A 24477-nucleotide genomic window follows, 5' to 3' on the forward strand; every position below is an offset into this window, starting at 1 on the left:
ATGGCTCGCTGAGGAGGCTTGGTGGCCACTGCAGACTCCTCCTTCTCCAGCACCAGAAGCCTCTTGCTCTCCAGTGTTGGTCCTTGTATCTGTTGTCATAAATAACCAGTGAATAAGCCACTAAAAGAACTGTTTAGCCTGCACAGTCCTCCTAAAACTTTTTCTAATGCTCACAACTTAATAAAAAATTTTGTCCAGACAGTGCTCCTAACTTTTATCCAAAACATTGACCAGCTACTGCTGACCACATACCAGGTGGGTATCCTTCTAGAAGGGAAGGCCTTCTAGTATTCAATTAAATGTTGATTCTTTTCTTTGGCAGGAAAAGGAAAAGGAGAAAGATAAAATTAAGGAGAAGGAGAAGGATTCTAAAGAGAAGGAGAAGGACAAGAAGACCGTCAACGGACATACTTTCAGTTCCATCACTGTTGTGGGTCCCATCAGCTGTAGCCAGTGCATGAAGCCTTTCACCAACAAAGACGCCTACACTTGTGCAAGTAAGAGATGTGCTTCTTCCTGTGTGATGGAACTCCTTGGCTCAGAAAAGCTTATTTCTAATTTCTTGCCTCCTATCCCTTATCTGTTCCTTGTTTATGTGGAGAAGTAGCCCTCCTTATATCGTTTTTTAAACATCATTGGAAGAAATTAATTCTAGATATATAACCTACAGCCTATAATTTTTTCAGACAGCCCCAGTTTCAGGTATTCTGTCCTGTTGTCCCTAAGCCACTGTCTTATTCACACAAGTCCATGTCAGGGTTGAAATAGTCTCACAGTCTCAAACCCTCCAGCTACCCAGCAGGCTCTCGTCATGTCATATATGCTCATTTTTTTCTTTTGGTACTTTGGTGTGAGCCTCAGCCATTGACCAACATCACATCGTGGTAACTGCCAAGGGAGGGGAGAGCACCTTCATGTGCAGAGGTGTCCCGTTATTGACCTCCTTAAAGCCAACTCTGTCAACTGAATGTGGCTTCTGGTTTTGATAAGATGCTCTAAGGCAGAGGCCAACTAACTTTCTGTTGAGGAGCAGGTAGCAGATATCTTAGACTTTGTGGGCTACAGTCTCTGCCACGACTACTCAACTCTTGCTCTGGAGTGCAGAAGCAGCCATAGATAATATGTAAACCAGTGAGCGTGGCTGTGTTCCAATAAAACTTCATTTACGGGTGCTAAATAAATGGGCATTTATGGGCAATGAAATTTGAATTTCATGTAATTTTCACGTCATGGAATGTTAATCTTTTCTTTTTTTAACCATTTAAAAATATAAAAACTATTTGTAGTTCACTGCCACACATAAATAGGCTATGGGCCAGATTTGGCGCACAGGCCATCATTTGCAGACCCTTGCTATAAGGCACTGCATCTCAAAATTTTGTGGTTGCCCAGAGATAGGGATTAATAATATCCATAGTGCCCTAGAGGTAAATCAGGGACTGCTTGTGGTCAGAAGTGACTAGTGTGCAGGTCCAGTCATCCAGAAGGCTGAGGTGAAAGGCATCATGTTATACCTGTAACCATTTCAGACAAAATAGTGACTAATTCAGACTCCAAAAAGCATTTCTCCCAGACCAGGATATCACAACATTGTCTTGTTTTCAGTCATATGTGTCAAGTATCCCAAGTTATTTACTAAAGACAGTTAACTTATTGAAATATGAAAAATGTTTAAGTATTTGCGCAGACTCAGAGTTACTGCAGTAATAATTTCTACTCACTTTCTTGAGTTGAAGAGAAGTAGTGGAATTACACACAGCTAGCACACAGCCTAGCTTATCTATGCTACAGTTGTTAGGACTTTTAAAAAGACTGATGTTACACTCACATTCTTCTAAAATGCCTTTTATGGATATATTTTACCCCAAATGTTGTCTGTAGCCCTGTTTGTTTTACTGTCCAGTTTTTTTGTTGTTTTTTTTTTTTTTTTTTTTTTTTAAGATAACTTCCGAGGAGCTCGGTTCTCTTTATTGATCCTCTTGAGCAGATTTCACACACATTTACATCCTCCTTCATGTGTGACTTACCATGGAATTGAGAATGACTCCAGTATAGTAATAAGTTTTGTGTGACCTCTAGGAAACAAAAGACTGTCACTGTCTGGTGCTGCTCCAGCATTTTACTCTGTAACCCAGTTCTAATGACTCATTCTTGTGACACTATTCAAGTGTTATCAGTTTAATTTCTTAGCCACTAATGCAGCTTCTCAGTACTGGAACAACCTGGTTGTCTAGACAGTAGTCACCAAGCACCTTTCAGTATGCTTATCTATCATTAAAACATTTTTAATCTACTCACCCAGGGTATATGCATTTAATGTGAAAATTACGTATGTGTCCTATACTGTACCTATAAAGAGCTCCTTCTAGGAATAAGAGAAGTTAATTTTGACATTTTCTTGTTTGCTTGTTATTTATTGTCTTAATGTTATCTTAGATGAGTAGTTTCTTGCAGGCATTTGTGTCTCTTTTACATTTTATTTTAGTTGAAACTGAATGTAATTTATAAAGCTTACCTTATTGAGTGCCTGAAAGTTTCCATTCATTACAGCATGCTGAGAATAAACAAGGAAGGGCACCACTGTTACCTAGCCGTAGCCCACCTTCCCAGTGGCTCCTCTGCCCTGCAGAATTTTCTAGGATCACAGAGGACATGAGGCTGCCTAACATCAAGGCTGAGTGAGCCACTGGTGTATCAGTCTAGATGCTAACCCCACTTCTTGTTTAAGTCAGTATCCATGAGAGCTGTAAAAACCTCCTCCTGTATTCCAGAGATAATTTTGTGCATCTGTCCTGCGAAGTGCCTCTTCTCCACTTGGGGAGCATTGGCCTCAGAGAAAAGCAGGGAGAGATCATATTTCTTGATTGACAGCTTGAAATTGATATTTGAGGAACTTGATCAGTACAGCACACAATACCTGCTTTCTGCTATAGAACATTTTTTATTTTTTTTATTTATTTTTTAATTTTATTTTCCCACTGTACAGCAAGGGGGTCAGGTTATCCTTAGATGTATACATTGCAATTACAGTTTTTTCCCCACCCTTTCTTCTGTTGCAATATGAGTATCTAGACATAGTTCTCAATGCTATTCAGCAGGATCTCCTTGTAAATCTATTCTAGGTTGTGTAGATATATATATTTTGTAAAAACAAACAACAACAACAACAAAAACGAATGCATAGCTGACCATGCAGGAAGGAAAATACCCAAGAGCAGTAGAAAGCAGCCCCCTCCCTGGGGACAGGATATGTGGTCTCAGGGCACGTAGTGGGAGCTGTAACTGAGACCGTGGGATAAAGCCAAGAGCTTTAAAAGACTAAACAGTTGTGTTGAAGGGTCTGGAAAAACTCCACCCACTGGCCTTTCAGAAGCAGCGAGAAAACTTGTCCTCCCCCCAGGACCCTGAGTGAGAATTCTACATCATAGTGAATTCAGTGTCCAAATTTATAGCATCCATACCTACTGGAACCCTGAGTTAAGAAACTTTGGCTAGAGGTTTAATGAAATCCCAATCCAGGACTGATGAAACCAAGAAGGATCCCAGCTGAAACAAATTCAGAATTGCTACACCATAGGGTCACTTTGACATGTGTAGGGAATCTGGAAGTTCCCAGGGGAGGGGGAAAAAGGCTTATGAAGCTGAAGTTGAGCTTACAATTAAAAAAAAAAAAAAAATCCAGATACCATGTAAGGAAGTAAACTGCTATCAAGAAGCATTAGCAAACGCACAGGCAAGAGAAGATGTTGAGAGTTATTAAAAGGTTAAAATGAATAAAGTCCCTAATAAAAGAATAAGACATAGCAACCGAGGGTAGATTTGAAAAATTACTGAATGAGGCGTTCCCGTTGTGGCGCAGCGGAAACAAATCCGACTAGGAACCATGAGGTTGCGGGTTCAATCCCTGGCCTTGCTCAGTGGGTTAAGGATCCAGCATTGCCGTGAATCGTGGTGTAGGTCACAGACTCAGCTCGGATTTGGCATTGTTGTGACTGTGTGTAGACCAAAGGCTATATATCCGATTTGACCCCTAGCCTGGGAACCTCCATATGCTGCAGGTGTGGCCCTAAAAAGCAAAAAAACAAACAAAAAAAACTTACTGAATAAAACTTTAGGAATGAAGGCAGTTCTTGAACAATTTGATGGAGATTTGTCAAATATTTCAGTATTCTGCATCATCAGTGGGTTTTTGTTTTGTCTTTCTGGTCTTTTTCTGTGTGTGTGTGTGTGTGTGTGTGTGTGTGTGTGTGTGTGTACGTACGTAAAGGAGAAAATGGCTTCCAGTCTGTCATCTGCTTCAGTCAAGGAAGAACTGGATAAATATTCTAGCAAATCATGATGGCTTCACACTGGATTTTTTTCTTTTTTTTGCACTTAACTATCTGTAGTTTTGCATTTGAGTTTCTTAACTGAAGTTATTCAACAATGATCAGTTGTCTGAATTCTGCAAAGTACCATGGGATTCATTCAACAATGGTTCTTCAGCAAATATTCATTGAGCAACAGTAATATGCCAGGCAACTTTCCCTTATCCTTTTTTTAAAAATTGTACATATTTGACATATAATGTATAAATTTAAGGGTATATAACATGTTAATTTGGTACATTTATATATTGTAATCTTATTGCCATTGTAGCAGTATTTAGCACCTCTGTCACTTCACATAATTATCCTTTATTTTTAGTGGTTGGAATATATAATTAGAGGCATCTTTCTCAAGTTGCTAATTACACAGTGGTTTATAAAGAAGAGTTCTCAAGGTATAATCCTTGGTATTTACTCATTTCACCATTATTCATGATGTAGAAATTTTAAAGGAACTAAATATCCGAAATGGAAAATTAACATATTCATGAGATGGTATATTAGGCCAGTAGTAAAAAGAATAGGATTGATGATGAAAGGTCGGCAAACTTTTCTATGAAGGAGCTGATAGTAAATCTGTTAGGCCTTGCAGGCTATTAGGTCTCTACTCAGCTCTGGTAGCACAAAAGCAGCTGCAGACAAGGCATGAAAGTGAACATGACTGTGTTCCAATAAATCCATATTTACAAAATAGATGTGGGCTGGCTTCAGCCCTCAGACCTTGGTTTGCCAGCCACTGGAATAGGTCAGCAGTCACAAAAAGATCTCCAAGACATTTTCATAATTTGGAAGACAATAAATATAACCATTTGTATGATTCAGATTTATAGAAAAAAAGTAAATAGTAATTGTTTACATAGATATATGAGTGTCTAAAAAGGAATACATCAAATTAAACACTAAGATTAGGAGAGGAGAGACGGAAGGGAACTAAGTTTTTATTTTACACTTTCATGTTGTTTGAATTTTTAAGACTGTACTTGTACATTTTTTGTATAAGTAAATGTGAACATTAGATCACTAGTAGTTTCAGAGGCTTTTCCGGTTGTCAGCTGATCTCTGGTGTTCTCTGTATTAGGTATGCAAAACTAAATACAGATATAAATTATATGGTGAGGTAGATATGAGAATTGCAAGTATAATATGCACCCAATTTCTCATTTTTGGATCCATTAAAACAGCTTCATTGTTCTCATTTATTGGCTTTAAAAGTAGATGTTAAAATGATAACTCTGTCGTCTGTACTACATCTTTTATATATTTGGTAGTACACAATACAACAGTATTTTATTTAAGACTTTAAAGTAGAAAACCAGTAAAATAGAAGTTAACTACTAATTTTATACAAACGGTTTATGATAAGCAGGATGGGAGTTTTTGGTTTAATTTGTAATTTTTAATACAAAGTCACCCAAGGTGTCTACTTCTCCTGGGAGCAAATTATTTCATGGAGTCCACTGTGTCATCACAACAGTCTTCTCTGCTTGGAGAGTTAGTCTGGACGAGGAAGTACCATCATAATGTCCTCTAGCAGTGGTTCTTTAGTTTATGGAAATTGCTTGATCTTACTAGAATTTCACAAGTTATCTTGGTTCTATCTGCTCAGCCAAACAAGGAAGAAAAGTTCATGTTTTTGAAGTTTAAACTGAAAAAAAAACTCAGATAACGAAAAGGATCTGTTCGATAGTGCCTGATTGTTACCCTAGTATGCACCTAAGTTTCAAAAATGCATTTTTAAATTGCATACCACCCCACCTCAGAAACTTAGGGGCTCCCTGTATCAGTTGTAGCTTTGCAGTCAGTCAGCTCCAGAGGTAATGTTAAAATAAACTCGACATTTCGTGGTGCTCTTAAGGTCTGTGTGTGACAGTGTGCAGGGGGAGAAAATCAAGGCTTGAAAGCAAAGGAACAACATGTAGTCATCTTCCCAAAGGAACAAAAGTAATGGGCTGATTCTCCCCAGCTTTCTGAAGAACAGTGCCGGCAGTGAATGTTTGTGTGTATGAAGCACCATCTGTAATCTTGGCAGGAAGGGGAAATGTGAGTAATTTGGGGACTCAGAATCTTTTTTCCCTTCCCTTCATCCCCTCTGATGTCCAGGATCTTCCCCAGAGTCTCAGGAAATGTAGCGTCCCTCCTGTTTACCTTCCAGTAAAGCCCCTGTTCTCTCAGCTTCCCTTTTGGGTTTATCATAACCCAGTGAGCTGACCCTGGAGCCTTATACCAAGTGGCTGTTCAGTCAGTTGGAGCTTGTGGTTTAGAAAGATCAACCACATGGCCCATCATGGTTATGTGTCCTAACAACTGATGATGTTTTTTGTCTGTCTTTCAAATGTCTTTAGACACTTTAATATAGTCTTCCACATGCAAATAGTAAGAGATTCAGCGGGATAGAATTTTTAAAACAAATCAGCATCTCTTGGCCCCACTGGAATACACCTGACCAGTCTGAAGCTCAGTGGTGAAAGCTGAGTCCCTTATGTGGACTTAAGTGAAATGGTCAAGATCACAGCATGAGAATGGCAGGGAGCAAAGCCTCCATGTAGGTCCTTTGCAGTCTCCTCCTGGAAAACAAACAAACAAATGGTGAAAGCAAGCACTGAAGCTCCTTGTCAGGACTCATTCAAAGTAATTTAATTTAGGAGAAACCTTGTAGGGTTTTTTTTTTCACCCCTCAACCAAAATTTTCCTCTTATTTTAGGATTTTGGAGATTTTAATGCAGACGGGAGAAGAGTGTCTTTCCATTTCTTCTTTCTTACAGTTATGTAAAGCTTCCCTTGAATAATCAGCTGTTCTTTCCAGCTGCCACAAATAAATTGGTCTTTGGAATGCTTAGTGGAGTCCTTGAGAGTAAGGAATCCGTTATGTTTGGGTTTTGGATCTTGCCAGTGGTTTTGTTTTGTTTGCTTTAAACAGATGTAAAACGATATTGAAATTTTTGTTGATTTATTTTCTGTTGTGTTAGCAGCTTCTGAGTACTTTTGTGGTAGGTTGTTTCTATTGGTTAAAAAAATAAACAAGTAGGAAACATAAGAGTTTAGAATGTGTGTGATGGTTGGGTTTTGCTTTAGATTTTATCCAGAAGGCAGCTCTCTAGATACATAGTTTTCTCACATTTAGAATTCATTGCTTATATGCGATAATAAAATACACATCACTGCCTTTTATTAAAAAAAAAAAAAGTTTTGGAGTTCTTGTTGTGGCTCGGCAGGTTAAGAACCCAACTAGTATCCATGAGGATACAGGTTCAATCCCTGACCTCTCTCAGTGGGTTAAGGATCTGGCGTTGCCACAAGCTAGGTTGCAGATGTGACTTGGATCCCAAGTTGCTGTGGCTGTAATGTAGGCCGTCAGCTACAGCTCCGATTCAGCCCCTAGCCTGGGAACTTCCATGTGCCACAAGTGCAGCCCAAAAAATGAAAAAAAAAAAAAAGTTTGATTAAGGAACAGGAAGGTGAAAGAAGCACCTAAGCAATGAAATCAATTCTTACTTAAACACAGCACTTTCATTTCTTTTTTATTTGTTCATTTACCAGTGTTAGGAAAATTGCTGTTAGGTGAACATTTCAGCTAAGATGATGTGGCTCTTTTTTGTGGCTTTCCTCTTGTGCTGTACATCAGCATTGTGGTTATTACACCAAATACCAAGAGCATCTTACCTTTTGTATCTAGGCTCTGTCAGGCCAGAACAGGCAGTGTCTCACACGCCCCAAAGAATTTAAACACGAAGTTGCAAAATTATTTTGGAGCATGTGTTTCTAAATTGTTGGTATTTAAATTTTGTTTTGTTTTGTTTTTTGTTTTGTTTGAGTTTTCTTGGTTAGATTTGGCATGGTAGGAAGAAGCTGCACCTTTCTATCCTTAAAGTTAAAAAATTCCTTCAACCTGTATCCTTAAGAAGGGTCAGGGAGTTTTTCTCAGATAGATTTTGCTGCTCAGTTCTATATGTAATTGGCAGAGTAGTCAGAACTTTTCAGCATATTCCTCCTGGATTGAAGCATTGGAAGAGCCCTTCAGATCCCCAACAGCAACTCAAGAAGGTGAATCCTGGAGTTCCCCCTGTGGTACAGTGGGATAAGACTCCGACTGCAGCAGCTCGTGTTCCATATGCTGTGTATGTGGCAAAAAAAAAAAAAAAAAAAAAAAAAAGTGAATCCTTCCTTAGCAAGCAATCGTGAATATTCATGCCATTCTGTAATTTCATTTCAATTTGGTATGGCCACTCCTCTTACTCTTCTATAAAGCTGATTTCCTTAAGCTAGTCTCCCCAATGGGTTGTTTAGTTTTTCTGCTGAAAGAGAAAGCGTGTGTAGTATATAACAGTTCACCAAAGATCTGGTGGTAGGGGTTTAAAAAATGCAGCAACAAATAGATGATAGCTTCCAGTCATGTGGATTTTCCTTCATATTCTTTTGTTTGATGCCTCCTTGTAGCAAGAAAAGAAGTTGAAGGCTGGGGTTTATGCTTTTAAGTTCAGAGGAGTCTAATTAAGGATCAGCTCTGTTCCCATAAACCACTGTGCCGAGACCTTTTTGAAGAAGTTTGAAAAATGAAAGCATATTGCTTACTGCTATTAGGAAATAGTTTTGAAAAATAAAAGGAGACCAAATAAATCTTTGATCTCCCTAACAACACTGTATGGTTTGTGGCAGAGAGCTTGAAAGTGTATTAGATTTGTCTTTGGTCCATGTGTTCTTGGTAATTGTCTGTTTTCAACAGAGGTTTTAACCTCATGGCTGATGTTAGTGGGGCCAAAGCTTCTAAATCGCCCATGCACACCACTAAAACTATTGCCATGAACTGAGTCCAGGACAGCTTGGTAACAAGTTGTGTGTTTTTCAGGTAGGTACTTGAGTATGTTAAGCAGACGTCCATGTAGACTATTTATCTCTAAGACTTGTGATCATGTCATAGAATATATTAAAATCTCAGCTGGGTTGTGTGGGTTTGGGGCCATGTGTCAGTTAACTGAAGAAGTGGATTTGTGTGAAAAGTTGTTTACCAGAAGTACATTTTAAATATTAGTTCTGCTTTTATGATTCATCAATTAGAGTTGTCTTTTAAATCTCAAACACTGGCCTGAGAACTTGAATACTGCTAGAGTCTGTTTAAAAGTGATGGCAACTTTCCCTCAGAAATTGCCATTGCTTAATTCTCTGTAGCATGGTGGAATGATGGGGAGGAAAGAAACAGGAAGAATGCAACTTGGAAACAAGTTCTGTCTATAGTTGGTCACTTTTGTAGATCAGAATTCGTGCAAGTTCTCTAGGAAATCCACATCCACACTGTGTTACCCATTGCTGTCTAAAATGTTGATTTTCCTTACAGCAAAGGAGAAAAATGCTCTTTTGTAACTGGAATATAAGACATAAAATCTAATTGAAAATTGTTTTAAATTTATCACAAATGTGATTAATCGATTAAGGATAAGGAAATCCAAAGAACTTTGAAGGAATTAGGATCTAGTTTTAAAAAGAACATACTAATACAAAGTAGTACATGGATAATATATAACCACCACTTAGGTACCCATTATTCAAAACAAAAAAATGACTAACATTTTGTCATATTGCTGTAGATTTTTTCAGTTTTGAAGAAATAAACCATTATAGTTAAGTTTGAATTCCCGTTTCCCTTTGTAATCCCTTCCTCTTCCTTCCTCCCCAAGAAAAACACTGTCATGCATTCAGTGTATATGTAGCCTGTGTTTTATAACTATCTCATATATAAACAGGTTATTTTAGTTTACATAAGTGGTACCATAGAGTATATCTCATTCTATAACTTACTTTATTCTCCTCAACGTCGTATTTGGGGGATTCAGGCAGGATATTGAAACAGATTCGTCCAGGTTACTGACTTCTCTTTTATAGTGTTTCATTTTAGGAATGTATCAAAACTGTTCCACTGCTAAGTCATTTGGGCTATTTTCCACTTTTGTGAGTTACAAACAGTACCACAGGGAACATCCTTATGTACTTGAATCACCAAGCTATATACCAAGAAATTACTAATTCTTGAAGTGAGAACATTTTCAGCTTCATCAAGGTGTTACCAAATTACTCTCCAAAGTGAAGGTGCCAGTTTCTAGATTCATCAGCAGATGATGAGAGCTGCTGTGCCACCATATCCTCTCCAGCACCTAGAACTGGCAGGCTTTTATTTTGGCCATTCTGGTTGGTATCAGTTTGCATTTCTCTAATTTCTAGGGTGGTTGAGCACCATATTGTGTGTTTTGTGAGTTGCCTGTTCATGGTCTTTGTACCACTTTTCTGTTGGGTTCTTATCTGTTTCTTACTGTTTAATGAAGAGTTTTAAACATTCCTGAGATAGTGTTATTGGGTGTGGTACTACGGTTAATTCCATTTCAAAATGTGTGGTTTTCTTTGTCCTTGATATGAGCTCATTAGTTTTCCTCATCTACTTATATTGCCTGTGTTTCAAAGAGTATTTTGTTTAAGTAAAATGGAGTGAAACCAGAGGTTCTCCTAAAGGTACCTAAGCAGGTTCTGAGAGAAGGTGATTAAAGGGGTGTATTTAAAGGGATTAAAGACAATGTATGTGAAAGACAGAGGGAAAAGAAGGGGAGGGAGAGTTCCTGTCATGGCCCAGCGGTTAATGAACCCAACTAGCATCCATGAGGATAAGGGTTCGATCCCTGGCCTTGCTCAGTGGGTTAAGGATCCAGCGTTGCTGTGAGCTGTGGTGTAGGTCACAGACGTAGCTCGGATCCTGCATTGCTGTGGCTGAGACATAGGCCAGTGGCTACAGCTCTGATTGGACCCCTAGCCTGGGAACCTTCATATGCCTCAAGTGCAGCCCTAAAAAAACCAAAAAGACCAAAAAAAGGGGGGGGGGGGAGGTGAGAAACCTGTGCATGAGAAAGAGGCGATGGATAAACAAGACTGATACGTGGTCCCAGGCATTAGTGTAGCAGGGGAGGGGAGGAGAGGCACGTATCCTTAGTAAGGATAGTGGTGCGATGGGGAAGCACATTCTCTCTTACTAGAAAATGAATACAGATGTGGCCTCAACGACTTTGTTATGCTTCTTGCTGTGGGTCCAGCAGCTTGGAACTGCCCTGTTCACCCCTCTCTATTCTTTAGACATTTAGTGACTATTATGGGCCTGAGGCTGGAAATAGAGATGTAAAGTTTAAAAAGACAAATTAGATTCCCTCCAGTAATTTTCTGTCCAGAGGAAGAGTGTGGCCATTTCAGTAGAGTATCGTGATGGAGGCAGGCATGGGATACCAGAAGTGCAGAGGTAGGGAGTCAGAGAAGACATCATAGAGCCGAGTCTGCCAGCCCAGTCAAGGAGGGCAGAGAGGGAAGGGCTCAGGTGCAGGCAGCGGCGTGTTCAGAGCTGGAGGTGTGACAGAACATGGCAAGGGGTTAGAAACATACGCAATACCTGACAGGCCACATGAAGCTAGTGAGAAGTTGGAGCTTGATACTAAAGATGAAGGGAAGCCATTAAAGAGTTTCTGGGAATGAAAGGCAAAAAAGTTGTAATACAAATCATTAAGGACAAATGCTTCAGCCTCCTTGACTCTTTCCGGAAGACTGTTGGTTAGTGTGGCTTAAAGTCTTTAGTCTCTAGTTCACTAGAGTCTAGACCCTGGAACATGAGTTCTGTTGCATTATGTGCGGAAGGGCATAAAGGCATTGAGTTTGGGGGTAGGTGGTGTGGTTTCAAGAGTCATGTGGGTTTCTGTTTGCAAATTGCAATTCTGCTTTTTTCCTCTTGAGCAGTTAAGACGATTTCTTTGTCAAATTTTATCCTTATTTCCAAGTAGCAGAGAACTAGACAAATTAATGAGGTCCAGTGGTTTCTGGTTCTTAAGAAAAATATCCTCAAAATGTTCCCCTTTGCTGATTAGAATGAGTCACTCCTCAAGGGTCTCTTTCTGCAAGGCTTCCTAGTGCCCAGAAAGGGATGTTGGTGAGAAACTCTGGCATTAACATTCAGTGATATATAACCTTTTCATAACTGCTGGCTTCTAGAATAGTTTCACGACTTATATGGAAACGGTCATGATCACAAACGGTGGAAATTACAAGGAGCCTAGCATCCATGTAACTCCCTTACCGTGTACTCCTGGAGAGGAAAACAGTGGGAGCAAGAATAGAGTTGTGACTGAGATAACACCTTCCAGGTTTTTTCCTCTTGAGATTCCCTGAATGAGCTTTTCCCAGGAGAGTCTCTCATGCTGCTATTGGTAAATGAACTTGGATGTCTCTTCTGATTGATTAATATCAGGAAAATGACCAGACAGTGATGTTGGCAAGAGAGGAACCCTGATATGCCCAGGAGTGGGAGTGAAAGACCAAGGCCCAGAATAGTTTCACTCCGCCCCACTTCCAGACAAAAGTGGAATTGCTCCTGATCGCCACTTTTATGGCAATAGCATTAGCCAGGATCCCTCCAGTTGGCCTATTGATTACTTAGTCCCTCTCTAACCATGCCCTGAAGGATGGTCTGTCCTAGTGATAATTTATATGACTAAGAAATTGAAAACTCTTCTGCAACATGAACCTTATAGAACAATCCAGTGGATTTACTTCAAAAAAGTATCTTTCTTCAGGAGATGAAGCATAAGGAAGGAGTCTTGTAGAATCACAGAGGAAGGGAGCCTGTGGAGAAATGTGGTCCTTGCTTTCATTTTATGGATGAGAGAACTGAGGCCTGTAGAGAAGGAACTTGCATAGAGTCACATTAACTAGTTAAGAGAGCCAGGACCTAAATCTCATTTATTGTGACAGCTGTTATTCTCGTTCTCCTTTAGTGTTAATAAGTTGGTATTTGATATACTGTAATCAAGGTTGTGTCAGGGTGCTTGTCTTTTGGATTAAATAGACATAAGATCTAAAACAGACATTTGAATAGGTGGCATGAGCCAGGCCCTGTGCTGGAGATGTCATTGAAGATTCAGCAGTAGGTAAAGGGACCCTACCCTGGAGGAGCACCCAGTGGAGGAGAAAACCGAAAGATGACCCAACCCATTGTAACTGGTGTGTTAGGAAAAGACCTGTGAACCAAGTAAGCATTGAGGAAGGAATGGGAAAAAAAGCTTTGGGGTCTAGGGTTCTGGCAGTCTCCATTCTAGTATCCTGTAGCCCATACCTCTGAGCCAGCAGAGCATTGTGGCTCATGATTAGTGGGTCGCCATAGGCAGGGCCTGTGGTGCTTCCTGAATCAACGTGTGAAGTGTTGTGTGGATGGTGTCTGTCCGATTTTCTCAGGGAGCCTTTCCCTGGAGGCGCTCTTTCATGGGGTGTCCCCACAGGCAGCTCTTTTATTTGTTTCTTCTTCACCTCTGGCCTCCTGACATAGTTGTTTTATGACATCATAGCAGCAGTATGAGCTGACCACAGCCCTTTGGAGGCACAGAGGGCTGGGCTTTTACATCAGTGGCCCTTGTGGACCAAGAAATGAGAAATAGAGTTGAGATAAAAATTGTGTCCTTGGTGTATTGTGGACTCTGCTTCATCTTTTGGGGAAATCTCTGCTTCATCTTTCAGGAAGTCTCCCACTTTCTCTTGACTCAGGGTTCCCAGAGGTGCTTTGGGGTAGTTCTGATGATATTTCTTCAGAGGCTCTTGACTCAGGGTGCTGAGTTGCAAAAAGCTCAGAGTAGTTAGGATCCCAAGTTGAACTACATAAACAGGCAGATTTTCATAATCATACTCTACTTTTGACAGAGTCATACAAATTTCACAACCCCTTTTAAGGTGGATGTTGTTATTGTGTATATATGTCAGTGCCCATATGTGTATGTATAAATACTTATCATTTGTGTATTATTTGTGCCTTAGACTTATCTACCGATGACAAACACTTTCACTTTTAGTTTTGGTAGCCTTTCAGCTTCCTGCCCAAGAAGTTCCAGATGTCTAGTTTTCATTAATCGGAAATCACATCTGCTCTGTTTCTCCTCCAAATGACATCTCATGCCTGCTTCCTGAAAGAGGCCTCAGACTGTAATTTCAGTTAGTCACATTCACACATGCAAGTGGCTTCACCTGGAAGTCCAAAGGTTGCTGTGGCGGGGGAAGATCAGACTCTGGGATCTGTTTGCTGGGTATTAATGTCACCATGGATTTTGCCCTCCTTTCAGATTGCAGTGCTTTTGTCCATAAAGGCTGTCGAGAAAGTCTCACCTCCTGTGCAAAGGTCAAAATGAAGGTAAGACATTTCTGGCTAAACCAATAAAATCCTCAGACCTGGGGTAACTCGAGGTTGTAGTTTTTGTTTAATTATTTGGTGCCATTTGAGACCAAAATAACCAAAAATGACTTTTCTTTTCTTGATGAACACATATGGGAATTTGCAGCTTTTGGAAGGTAAAATACTTTGAGAATTTCTCCACATTAATAATGTACACATTTCTCTGTGATGTTAATCTGTGTCACTGTTGAAGTGGCTTTCTTCTCAACCATGTCTGCACACCTGCTCTGTTATTAGGAGCCTGGCTTCCTCCTCGAGGACTGTGTGGGCAGCAGGTGGAAATTGGGGGGCTCTGGCAGGCTGGTGGTCTGGGGAGTGTCAAGGGTAAAGGAGCCTGTCAGGCACCACTTTACTCCGCAGGTTCCTGTGGATGGCTCTGATCACATGACAAGAGTGGGGAGTGTATGGTGTACGTGCTCTGAGTATGCAGGCCATGTGGTAACATGCACTGCATGTCAAGAGGCCCTTAAAGAGTGTGGGAGTAGGGGCAGATGGACATTTAGATGGCCTCTGTGGTTTTCAGCATTGTAGTTACTCATAAATGTCATTTTGTTCCTTGTCAGAAGAGTAGTCTCCAGCTGTGTCTGTATAGATGCTCAGCATACTGTGTGCTTCACCAGTAACCAAATGCATTTCTCTAGTGCAGTGGTCTCAAACTTGAATGTGCATCAGAATCACCATGGACACTTGTTAGAAAATGACACTGGGCCCCACATCCAGAGGTTCAGATTCTGGGTAGGGGTGAAATTCCTAGATGATGCTGATGCTGATGATGCTTAGAGAAGTATTGAACTAGTGTAAAGATGACAGACTTCTATACCTGGACCTCATTTGGCCCATGGACATGGGTCTTGTTTGGCTCTTGGCATGTTTTTTTTTTCTCATTTGAATAGTATATTTATTGAAAAAGCAGATTTCGCATCAATTTGGATTTCTGATTTCTCCTGAAAATTCAAATGGAAGCTCTCACAGGCCTGATGTTTCCCCTTACCCAGCATTCCCAATTCCCACATTGTGGTTTATGGTGTGTTTTTGGTTTGTTTATTTGTTTGTTTTAATGGCAACACCCAGGGCATATGGAAGTTCCCCTTCTAGGGGCTAATCAAACCCATGTCTCCTCAGCGATCTGAGCCACTGGAGTAGGATTTTTTTTTTTTTTTTTTTTTTTTTTTTTTTTTGCCTTTTCTAGGGCCGCTCTCGTGGCATATATGGAGGTTCCCAGGCTAGGGGTCTAATCGGAGCTGTAGCTGCCGGCCTGCACCACAGCAACACAGGATCCGAGCCGTGTCTACAACCTACACCACAGCTCACAGCAAGGCCAGGGATCAAACCTGCAACCTAATGGTTCCTAGTCAGATTCGTTAACTACTGAGCCATGACGAGAACTCCTGGAGTAGGATTCTTAACCTGCTGCACCACAGTGGGAACTCTGCCCTTTTTTTTTTTTTTTTTTTTTTTTTTTTCCCATGGTGCTTATCACCTTCTCAGGGCTTATCTAACAGTATTTACTACATTTACTTTTTATGATCTGTACCTTCCTCCAACTAGAAACTTGCCAAGCCATGTGAAGTCAGGAATGTTTGATCCATGGACAGATCCTTAAGCACCTAGAACAGTCCTTAAATGTTGAAGAGAGGATGGCAAGTGATAATCAGCTGTGGCTGAAGATGTACTGGTCCTAGATTGCCACTTCCTTCCTCCTCTAACTTGCCAGTATCATTCATTACCTGCCTGACTCCCTTAGGCATTTGAGTTTGTGATCTCTAATAAGGCAGTAGTTATTTGTGAATGTGCTATAGAGAAGGATCATGTAGCATATCCCAATAAGAGATTATATCCTAAAAGGGGGAGTTTCACTTTAAATTGAGCCTTTTTCACTAATGATTTGTCTCAGACTAATTGCTTCAACCTATAATTTCTCACACAGTGTCTCTGTTCCAGGCTACAGCAAAAGTCTTAAAATTAGCACTTTACATGAAAATTATTTAACACTTTATAAGTGCAGTCATCAGAGAAACAGAAGCGAAAAAGGCACAGATGCTGCTCATAAGGAACCAGCATTCTGGTGGGAACAATGGACATGCAGACAGTGACCGTAAATAAAGAAAAACCTAGGTTAGGGGTGTGCAGAGGATCTGAGGGGGTGCCAGTCATTGTCTCCAATGAGGAGAAAAAAGACGCTGACGGTGGAGGGAGGTGTTACCTTGAAATAGAAGAATGCCAGGCCTGTGAAGGTGAGACAGGAGAGACAGCATTTGCAGGTCACAGTGCTTGGCAGGTTCAGAGGGAGCTGTGGCTGGGACTTAGGAGGCTGAGGACCTTTGGCAGGAACAAAGCAGGACAGTAGGAGCAACAGGCTTTCTTCCTACTCTAGCCTCTTGAAACGTGACAGAAGAGAAATTGTGAATGAAATCTTTCTTTTTCTTTCAGCAGCCCAAAGGGTGCCTTCAAGCACATGACACGTCATCACTACCCACAGTCATCATGAGAAACAAGTGTAAGTAGCTCAGCCCACTTCTCTTAATTCCTTTTTGCCTCTGGTTCAAGGCTTTAAACATACTTTTGTAGTATTCGCTTGTTATTCTTAAGATTTAAATACCTATTTTGGGATAAAGTAGGGAAGGCTGCAGATTCATTGACCAAAAAGCTTGACATTCCACCATCAGACTCTCTTGGAAAGTGCTAGAATAATGTGTGTTAGCTTAAAAGGCAGCTCCTTAGCCCTGTGTTGTTTAGGCAAGTGACCCCTGTGTGTCTCTAACTTCCTCTTCCACGAGTGGACAATAAACTTGATTTTAGTGCCCTCGCAATTGCATCAAATAAGACCTTGCTTATTTATTAAACTTCTTGATAAACTAAGTTGTATAAACAGTTCTTTTTTTTTTTTTTTTTCAAGGACTTCAAGTGGTACACAAAATTGAGTTGGTCACACTCTCCCATTCACATTTTCACCAGTCTGCACAAGGCTTCTCTGTGGTTTCACTTAATACTTTCCCCTTTTCACTCTCTGTTCCCTACCTCTTTTCTTTCCCCTCTTAGCACCCACTGCAGGATATGTAATGTAAATCTCTCCAATCTGCCATATCTTTAGACATTTATATACCTCCGAAAATATCTTACTGTTTTATGTGTTTAATTTAAATTAGATAATATGCTTATCCATTCTACTGTCTTTTTTTTTTTTTTTTTTTTTTTTTTTTTTTTTCACCCCACTCAGTATGGTTTTGAGAACTTTACATTAAGATGTAAACTTTTGTTTCAGGAGTTCCTGTCGTGGCACAGTGGTTAACGAATCCGACTAGGAACCATGAGGTTGCGGGTTCGGTCCCTGCCCTTGCTCAGTGGGTTAACGATCCGGTGTTGCCGTGAGCTGTGGTGTAGGTTGCAGACGCGGCTCGGATCCCGCGTTGCTGTGGCTGTGGCGTAGGCCAGTGGCTACAGCTCTGATTCGACCCCAGCCTGGGAACCTCCATATGCCACGGGAGTGGCCCAAAGAAATAGCAAAAAGACAAAAAAAAACTTTTGTTTCAGATTGTTACATGATCTTCTTCCATAAAAATATACTACATTTTAACTATTAGTTCCCCCAAAGAGAGATATCTTAAGTTGTTTCCAACTACTACCATAAATAATGCAGCAACAATATCACCTTAATTAGCTCTATGGGAACCCCTGTGAGACTTAACCCCAAGGCAGTGCTTTTCAAAGAGTAGTTCCTGGATCAATTACAAGTGCCAATTCTTGGGCCCTACCCGGACCTACTGCATCAGAGATTCCAGAGGTGGAGCCTGGTGGGGTGAGCCTGACTGCTCTGAGAGCTTGCAGACGGCTCCAGAACGGCCATATCATCTGTGCTGCTGCCAGGAGGGTGTGGAAGTCTGGTTATTATCCACAGGTTAATGACATGCAGGTTACTAGAAGAGTTTTTAACCAGACTGTCACCCGATTAACCAGTGATCCAACCCATTCCGATACCTTTTACAAGTCTAATCTTCCTTAACCTTTTTTTGTTCTGTGATGTCATCCCTTATTTCAGGAAGTTGTTTTCTTTCAAATCAGATAAAACAACAGCTTTCCAAAAAATACCTGTTAGGTTACCTCCGACCCCCACATGTATTCCTGTTCCTGTTTTACCCCACTGAGGCAGCATACTTGGTAAGAGTATAGATGGTGGATTCAACTTGTGTGGGTTGGAGTCCTAGCACCCCACTTAACAGCTGCTTGACCTGGGACATTTACGAAATCCCCTGTACCTCGTTTTGCTGTACCGTGAAAGGGTGGTGAAAGCATCAGCAGGTGGTAGTGGAGCTGTGATGAGATCATGCCTGTGAAGCACTTAGGCCTCCTTTGCTGTTGGCACCATTACCGTCACCATCACAGTTAAGGAACTGAGGTTCAGGGACAGTAGGCAGCTTCCCTGAGTGGAGTGGGATGGTTTCAAACGAGGAAAAGCTGGTATTTTCACAGACACACATCCCGAGGCTGCCTTTTGGATACAAGTTGTTTATAATTTTCAGGGCTCTGCATGACATGACTTTGTTCTGCTTCTCCTGCTGTTTCACTGATTCCTTATATTTATCCTCTACCTGCTTCCTCTTCCTTTCACACTAACACTACCTGAGGATTTCTGCCTTCCTTCATGCAGTTCTCATTAGAATGTCCTCTTTTCGGAGTTCCCGTCGTGGCGCAGTGGTTAACGAATCCGACTAGGAACCATGAGGTTGCGGGTTCGGTCCCTGCCCTTGCTCAGTGGGTTAACGATCCGGCATTGCCGTGAGCTGTGGTGTAGGTGGCAGACGCGGCTCGGATCCCGCGTTGCTGTGGCTCTCGGTGGTTAATGAATCCGACTAGGAACCATGAGGTTGCGGGTTCGGTCCCTGCCCTTGCTCAGTGGGTTAACGATCCGGCGTTGCCGTGAGCTGTGGTGTAGGTTGCAGACGCGGCTCGGATCCCGCGTTGCTGTGGCTCTGGCGTAGGCCGGTGGCTACAGCTCCGATTCAACCCCTAGCCTGGGAACCTCCATATGCCGAGTGAGCGGCCCAAGAAATAGCAACAACAACAACAAAAAGACAAAAGACAAAAAAAAAAAAAAAAAAAGAATGTCCTCTTTTCCACATCCTTACTGTTCTTCAGGAGCCAGTGTTTCTTCCTCCATCAGACTTGATCCGCTCACTGGCTTCCCTCGCGAGACACCGAGGGAGTGCTCCAGGCCCTTGACTGCTTGGGCACATTTTCTTCGCCACTTCTCTGTTGGGGCAGGACCCACACATCTAGTTCCTGTGTGCTTCCTGAGGGAAGGGTCTGGCCATGTTGTAATATAGCATGTTTCTGGTGTTTATTATATCACCTTCTTCCAAACAGGATTTTCAGTTGGAAATTAACGATTTATTAATTAAGTCAGAAACATCCTGTAATACTGTGAGGCTATAACAGCTGCCTTGTTCTTATTTCCTTCAGCTCCTGATGCTCCTGGGGATGGGTGGATAATGCAGCTCATGTCCGGGGCAGAAGCTCAGTTGCCAAGGAAAAATAATGTTACCCAGATGCCCGTGTGACTACTTTAGCATAAAATTAAGAGTTCCAGTTTCCTGTGTGGTCACATTCAAGAGAAATATGTAGTATGAGGACCAATCGCTAAAGGAATGGGTCAAAATCTGTGTCCTCAAACATTGTGCAGTCAGATCACCTGGGGCCCTGGTAAAATGTGTAGACTCCCAGGCCTCGCCCCCACAGGACGAGGAGGCCTGGGAATTTGCACAGTTAACAAAGCCCAGCAGGGGTTCTTAGTAGCAACTGCCAGTATCACTGGCCTCACTTGTCTATCTCCCAGGTTCCTTTTATCCCTTTATCTTTCAGTCTTCTTTCTCTTATCTTAGTTTAAATATATGATACTTTGACACAATTCTTTATCCTTAATGCCTAAGTTCCATCATACCCCTCAGGCAACCACTTTATATTTATCTTGAAGTTTCCATATTAAAATCAAGCAAATACCAATGTGAATTATTAACTTCTTTAAAACATAAAAAAGACTGTTGTGTACTTTGTGTGAATTTTTTTTTTCACTTAATGTATTATCCTGCAGATCTGTGTCAGTTCATGGAGAGTGTCTTCATTTTTGTTTTTAAAGCTTCATAGTATTCAGATGTAGCATGTACCATAATTCCTTTTTTTTTTCCCCCCTTTTTTTCGCTATTTTTAGGGCCATACCCGCAGCATATGGAGGTTCCCAGGCTACGGGTGAAATCAGAGCTGTAGGTGCTGGCCTGCGCCACAGCCACAGCAATGCAGGATCTGAGCCTTGTCTGCAACCTACACCACAGCTCACGGCAACACCGGATCCTTAACCCACTGAGCAAGGCCAGGGATCAAACCCGCAATCTCATGGGTCCTAGTTGGATTCATTTCCAGTACGCCACAATGGGAGCTCATAATTTCTTAACTGACCGTCTTTTGATACTCAGTTTGTATAATTTCCAATCTTTTGCTTTTACCAAACTTTGCATTGAATAACTTTGGACATTTGTCATTTCAAACATAAACAACTTAAGCTTGGCAGAGTAAACATATCCTAAAATGGAATTGCTGGATCAAAAGGGATAGGCATTTAACGATTTCAGTAGCTTTTGCCAGATTGTCCTCAGGAGAGTTTTCGTACCCATTACACTCCCAGGGTACGTCTCTTTTAGAGCAGTTTGCTTCTCTTTGGCGTTTGTCTGGGGAGTTGGCACTGGTGGGCACGGATAGCTGAATCTTCACTTGATGTCCTCTCTTCCTTTACAGCCTCCCAGCCCAAGGAGCGCCCTCGGTCTGCCGTCCTTCTGGCCGACGAAACCACTTCAGCCCCTGTGTTTGCTAATAGACGGTCCCAGCAGAGTGTCTCGCTCTCCAAGAGTGTCTCCATACAGAACATTGCTGGGTATGCGGGGATGTAAAGATAGCACAGTTGACATCTAGGTGACAAGAGCATAGTGATTATACTATGAAGAGATTTTTTTTTTAGAAAAAAAATGCATAACTTCATGAGGAGGTGCAGAGCTAAGCGATACAGATGGTGGAATGAGGGTTCCATTTTCATGCACCATCATCACCGTTTTGTAACAAAGATCCCCTATAAACATCATTTTCAGGCCAGTTGTCCCCCACTTTTTTGTTCATAATCAGCCCTGCTTTTAAAGAAACTACATTCTAGAAGGATGCTTTTTAGATCAAAGTTAAAAGTGGGAATAGGATAAAAGATGATTTAATTCTGAATTTTTAGTTGGCAACCATTTATATCTTAAGATGTCTCATTTTTCTGTTGGTTGGATGAACCTGGGCAGGAAGAGGGGCATAGTTTTGTTTTTTTTACTGTTTTCTGTCCTTAACTCCTAAGTCATGGGAATGACTGACGGGCTGGTATTACAGTAGTTTCCAGTCACTCATTTGCACTGAGTTCCTTTTGTGGTCCCTATAGAAGTTGCCGTGACCCCTGACTATTCAGGCCTCGGCTGTCTGTGGTTAGCACAGGGCTGATTATGATGTTGTTGGCTGTTTGGGGTAAGATGCCTGCCTTCCCATCAAGCAAAGAAGTCATCTCAAATGTAGGACTCAAAACATTTCTTGCAGCTCTCTTAACCTAAGCTGGAGGAAAATTCCCATCTGAAGGATGCAAATCTGCTTTTGGCTGTATTTCCTAACCTCTGTGCTGGCTAATGTTCCTTCCTCCTTTAAAAACAAACAAAAAAAAATTTCAGGTATTTTTATATTGTTTTTGTCTTTGTTTTGTAATTATCCAAAGGCCTTTTTTCAAAGTTATGTTATCAAAATTTGTTTATTATGACTTTTAAAAGTTGGCCTTAAATAAAATTTAGTTCTAAATGTTTCTGGCTTAGTTTTGTGTCATACCACAAACGTTTACTGGGTGCCTAATGTAAGGTCTTAAGATCCTCATTTAAGGCCACAAACCATGGCTCATCAGAATGTATTTGACAGTGTTTCTTTTTTTTTTTGTCCCCAGAGTTGGCAATGATGAGAACATATCAAACACCTGGAAATTCCTGTCTCATTCAACAGACTCACTAAATAAAATCAGCAAGGTCAATGAGTCAACAGAGTCCCTTACTGATGAGGGTAAGAGGAAGTTATGGCCTGTATCACATGCCTCTGAGACACGGTACCATTACCTAGAATGCAAGTGCTAATAGAATAATGAATGACTCCTGCCTCTTCCTTACTCATGTAAAGATTCTCTAAATTGTCTGTAAAGAAGTGCCTTATAAAGAGTTGGTAAACCAGCTGTTAGATAGCTCTCCACTGAAGAATGTGTGTCGTTGATTTTAATGTGGTCAGACTCTGGTACAATTGCTTTTTCTTCACCTAGACTCTGGTACCCTTTGAGTTCTAGCTCTCAGCACAGTTGTAAGCCTGTTCAAACAAGTAAAGTCATCAGGACCCTTGCAGTTCCTACTTCACGATAGGAATCATGTCTTAATTGTGTTTGATTTATGTGCCATTTATGGTCCTTAACCAAAGTCTTGAATATAAAGTATGTCACGCCCAAACAGAAAATGGCATTCTTTTCTAATAGAATATTGGTTCATCCTTGTGTTAGTGCAGAGTGTTTGCATCTCATGAAATTATCACCCTGAGGAAAGTTCAGTATAGGTTTTTGAGAGATCACAGATCCAAAATTCTGATGTTGATCTTTTGGTATTTTGAGGAGTAGGGACAGACATGAACGAAGGACAACTAATGGGAGACTTTGAGATTGAGGCCAAACAGCTGGAAGCAGAGTCCTGGAGTCAAATTGTGGACAGCAAGTTTCTGAAACAGCAAAAGAAAGATGTGGTCAAACGGCAAGAAGTGATTTATGGTGAGACTTCATTTGTTCTGCTAGTATGTGATTTGCATTATTTGCATTGTTTATCAGGCGATTTATTGGGCTGTGGAAAGTTGATTTTCCAGTATGTAGCCTAAGATTTTCTTTTAAAACTTTGAGGTATAAAGACTTGATATTTTTTCTTTAATTTTATTGAACATCTTATTTAACATGAGTTCTCATTTATGCAACAGTCCTAGAAAAAGATCTCTTGTGACAGTACAGTTTACTTCCTCAGCTACAGTAGAAACTAGACTAAACAAGTCATTTCTGAGAAATAAGAACACAGTAAATTATGAAAGGTCTTGAATCCAAGGAAGACCACTTTGGAAACTGGCATTTAAGAGTGATAGAGTCCAAAATGCCTGTCAGAAAGTAGTGTGAAGTCCCATGAAAAATAGAGAAGTCAAATGAAAACACTTCAGGGAGGAGACAGCTGTTGATCCAGTTTTAAAGTTTAAATTGGGTTCTAAGTAGCCTTAGGACAAAATGGGGTTCCCAGTAGCAACAGACACACTCTGAAGGAGCATCCTCAAGGAAGAAAGCGTTCTGGACTGTAAGCTTTGTCCCTCCTCCAGAGCTGCTGCAGACAGAGTTCCACCACCTCCGCACACTCAAGATCATGAGCGACGTGTACAGCCGGGGCATGATGGCCGACCTGCTCTTCGAGCAGCAGATGGTGGAGAAGCTGTTCCCCTGTTTGGATGAGCTGATCAGTATCCACAGCCAGTTCTTCCAGAGACTCCTGGAGCGGAAAAAGGACTCTCTGGTGGATAAAAGTGAAAAGAACTTTCTCATCAAGAGGATTGGGGATGTGCTTGTGCACCAGGTGAGCAGTAGGTGGGATCTCGGGTACTTCTCTCACGCACTGGGGGGCCCCATAACTGCGCATTCACATCCCAGCTCTGCTGCTTAGGATCTCTGTAAGCTGAGGCAAGTTTTTCAGTCTCGCTAATCCTCAGTTCCCTTTTCTTTATTTAGGACAGTAGATTGTCTCTTTTAATGCTATTTTAAAAGTT

At 41.1% G+C, this 24477-nt stretch overlaps 1 protein-coding gene across 2 annotated transcripts in view; it reads left to right on the forward strand.

Moving 5' to 3' along the window:
* The window catches only part of AKAP13 (A-kinase anchoring protein 13), a 333471-nt gene that overhangs the window by 283086 nt on the left and 25908 nt on the right, over positions 1-24477 (forward strand). For both annotated transcript variants that reach the window (XM_021099912.1, XM_021099911.1), the window contains 7 exons: positions 323-497; positions 14489-14556; positions 17029-17095; positions 21382-21517; positions 22598-22710; positions 23300-23452; positions 24037-24287. In XM_021099912.1, the coding sequence (XP_020955571.1) occupies positions 323-497; positions 14489-14556; positions 17029-17095; positions 21382-21517; positions 22598-22710; positions 23300-23452; positions 24037-24287 (963 nt within the window). The remainder of the gene's footprint in view (positions 1-322; positions 498-14488; positions 14557-17028; positions 17096-21381; positions 21518-22597; positions 22711-23299; positions 23453-24036; positions 24288-24477) is intronic.

The sequence above is a fragment of the Sus scrofa genome, chromosome 7 (genome assembly GCF_000003025.6).
Source record: "Sus scrofa isolate TJ Tabasco breed Duroc chromosome 7, Sscrofa11.1, whole genome shotgun sequence".
In the NCBI taxonomy this organism is placed as follows: domain Eukaryota; kingdom Metazoa; phylum Chordata; class Mammalia; order Artiodactyla; family Suidae; genus Sus; species Sus scrofa.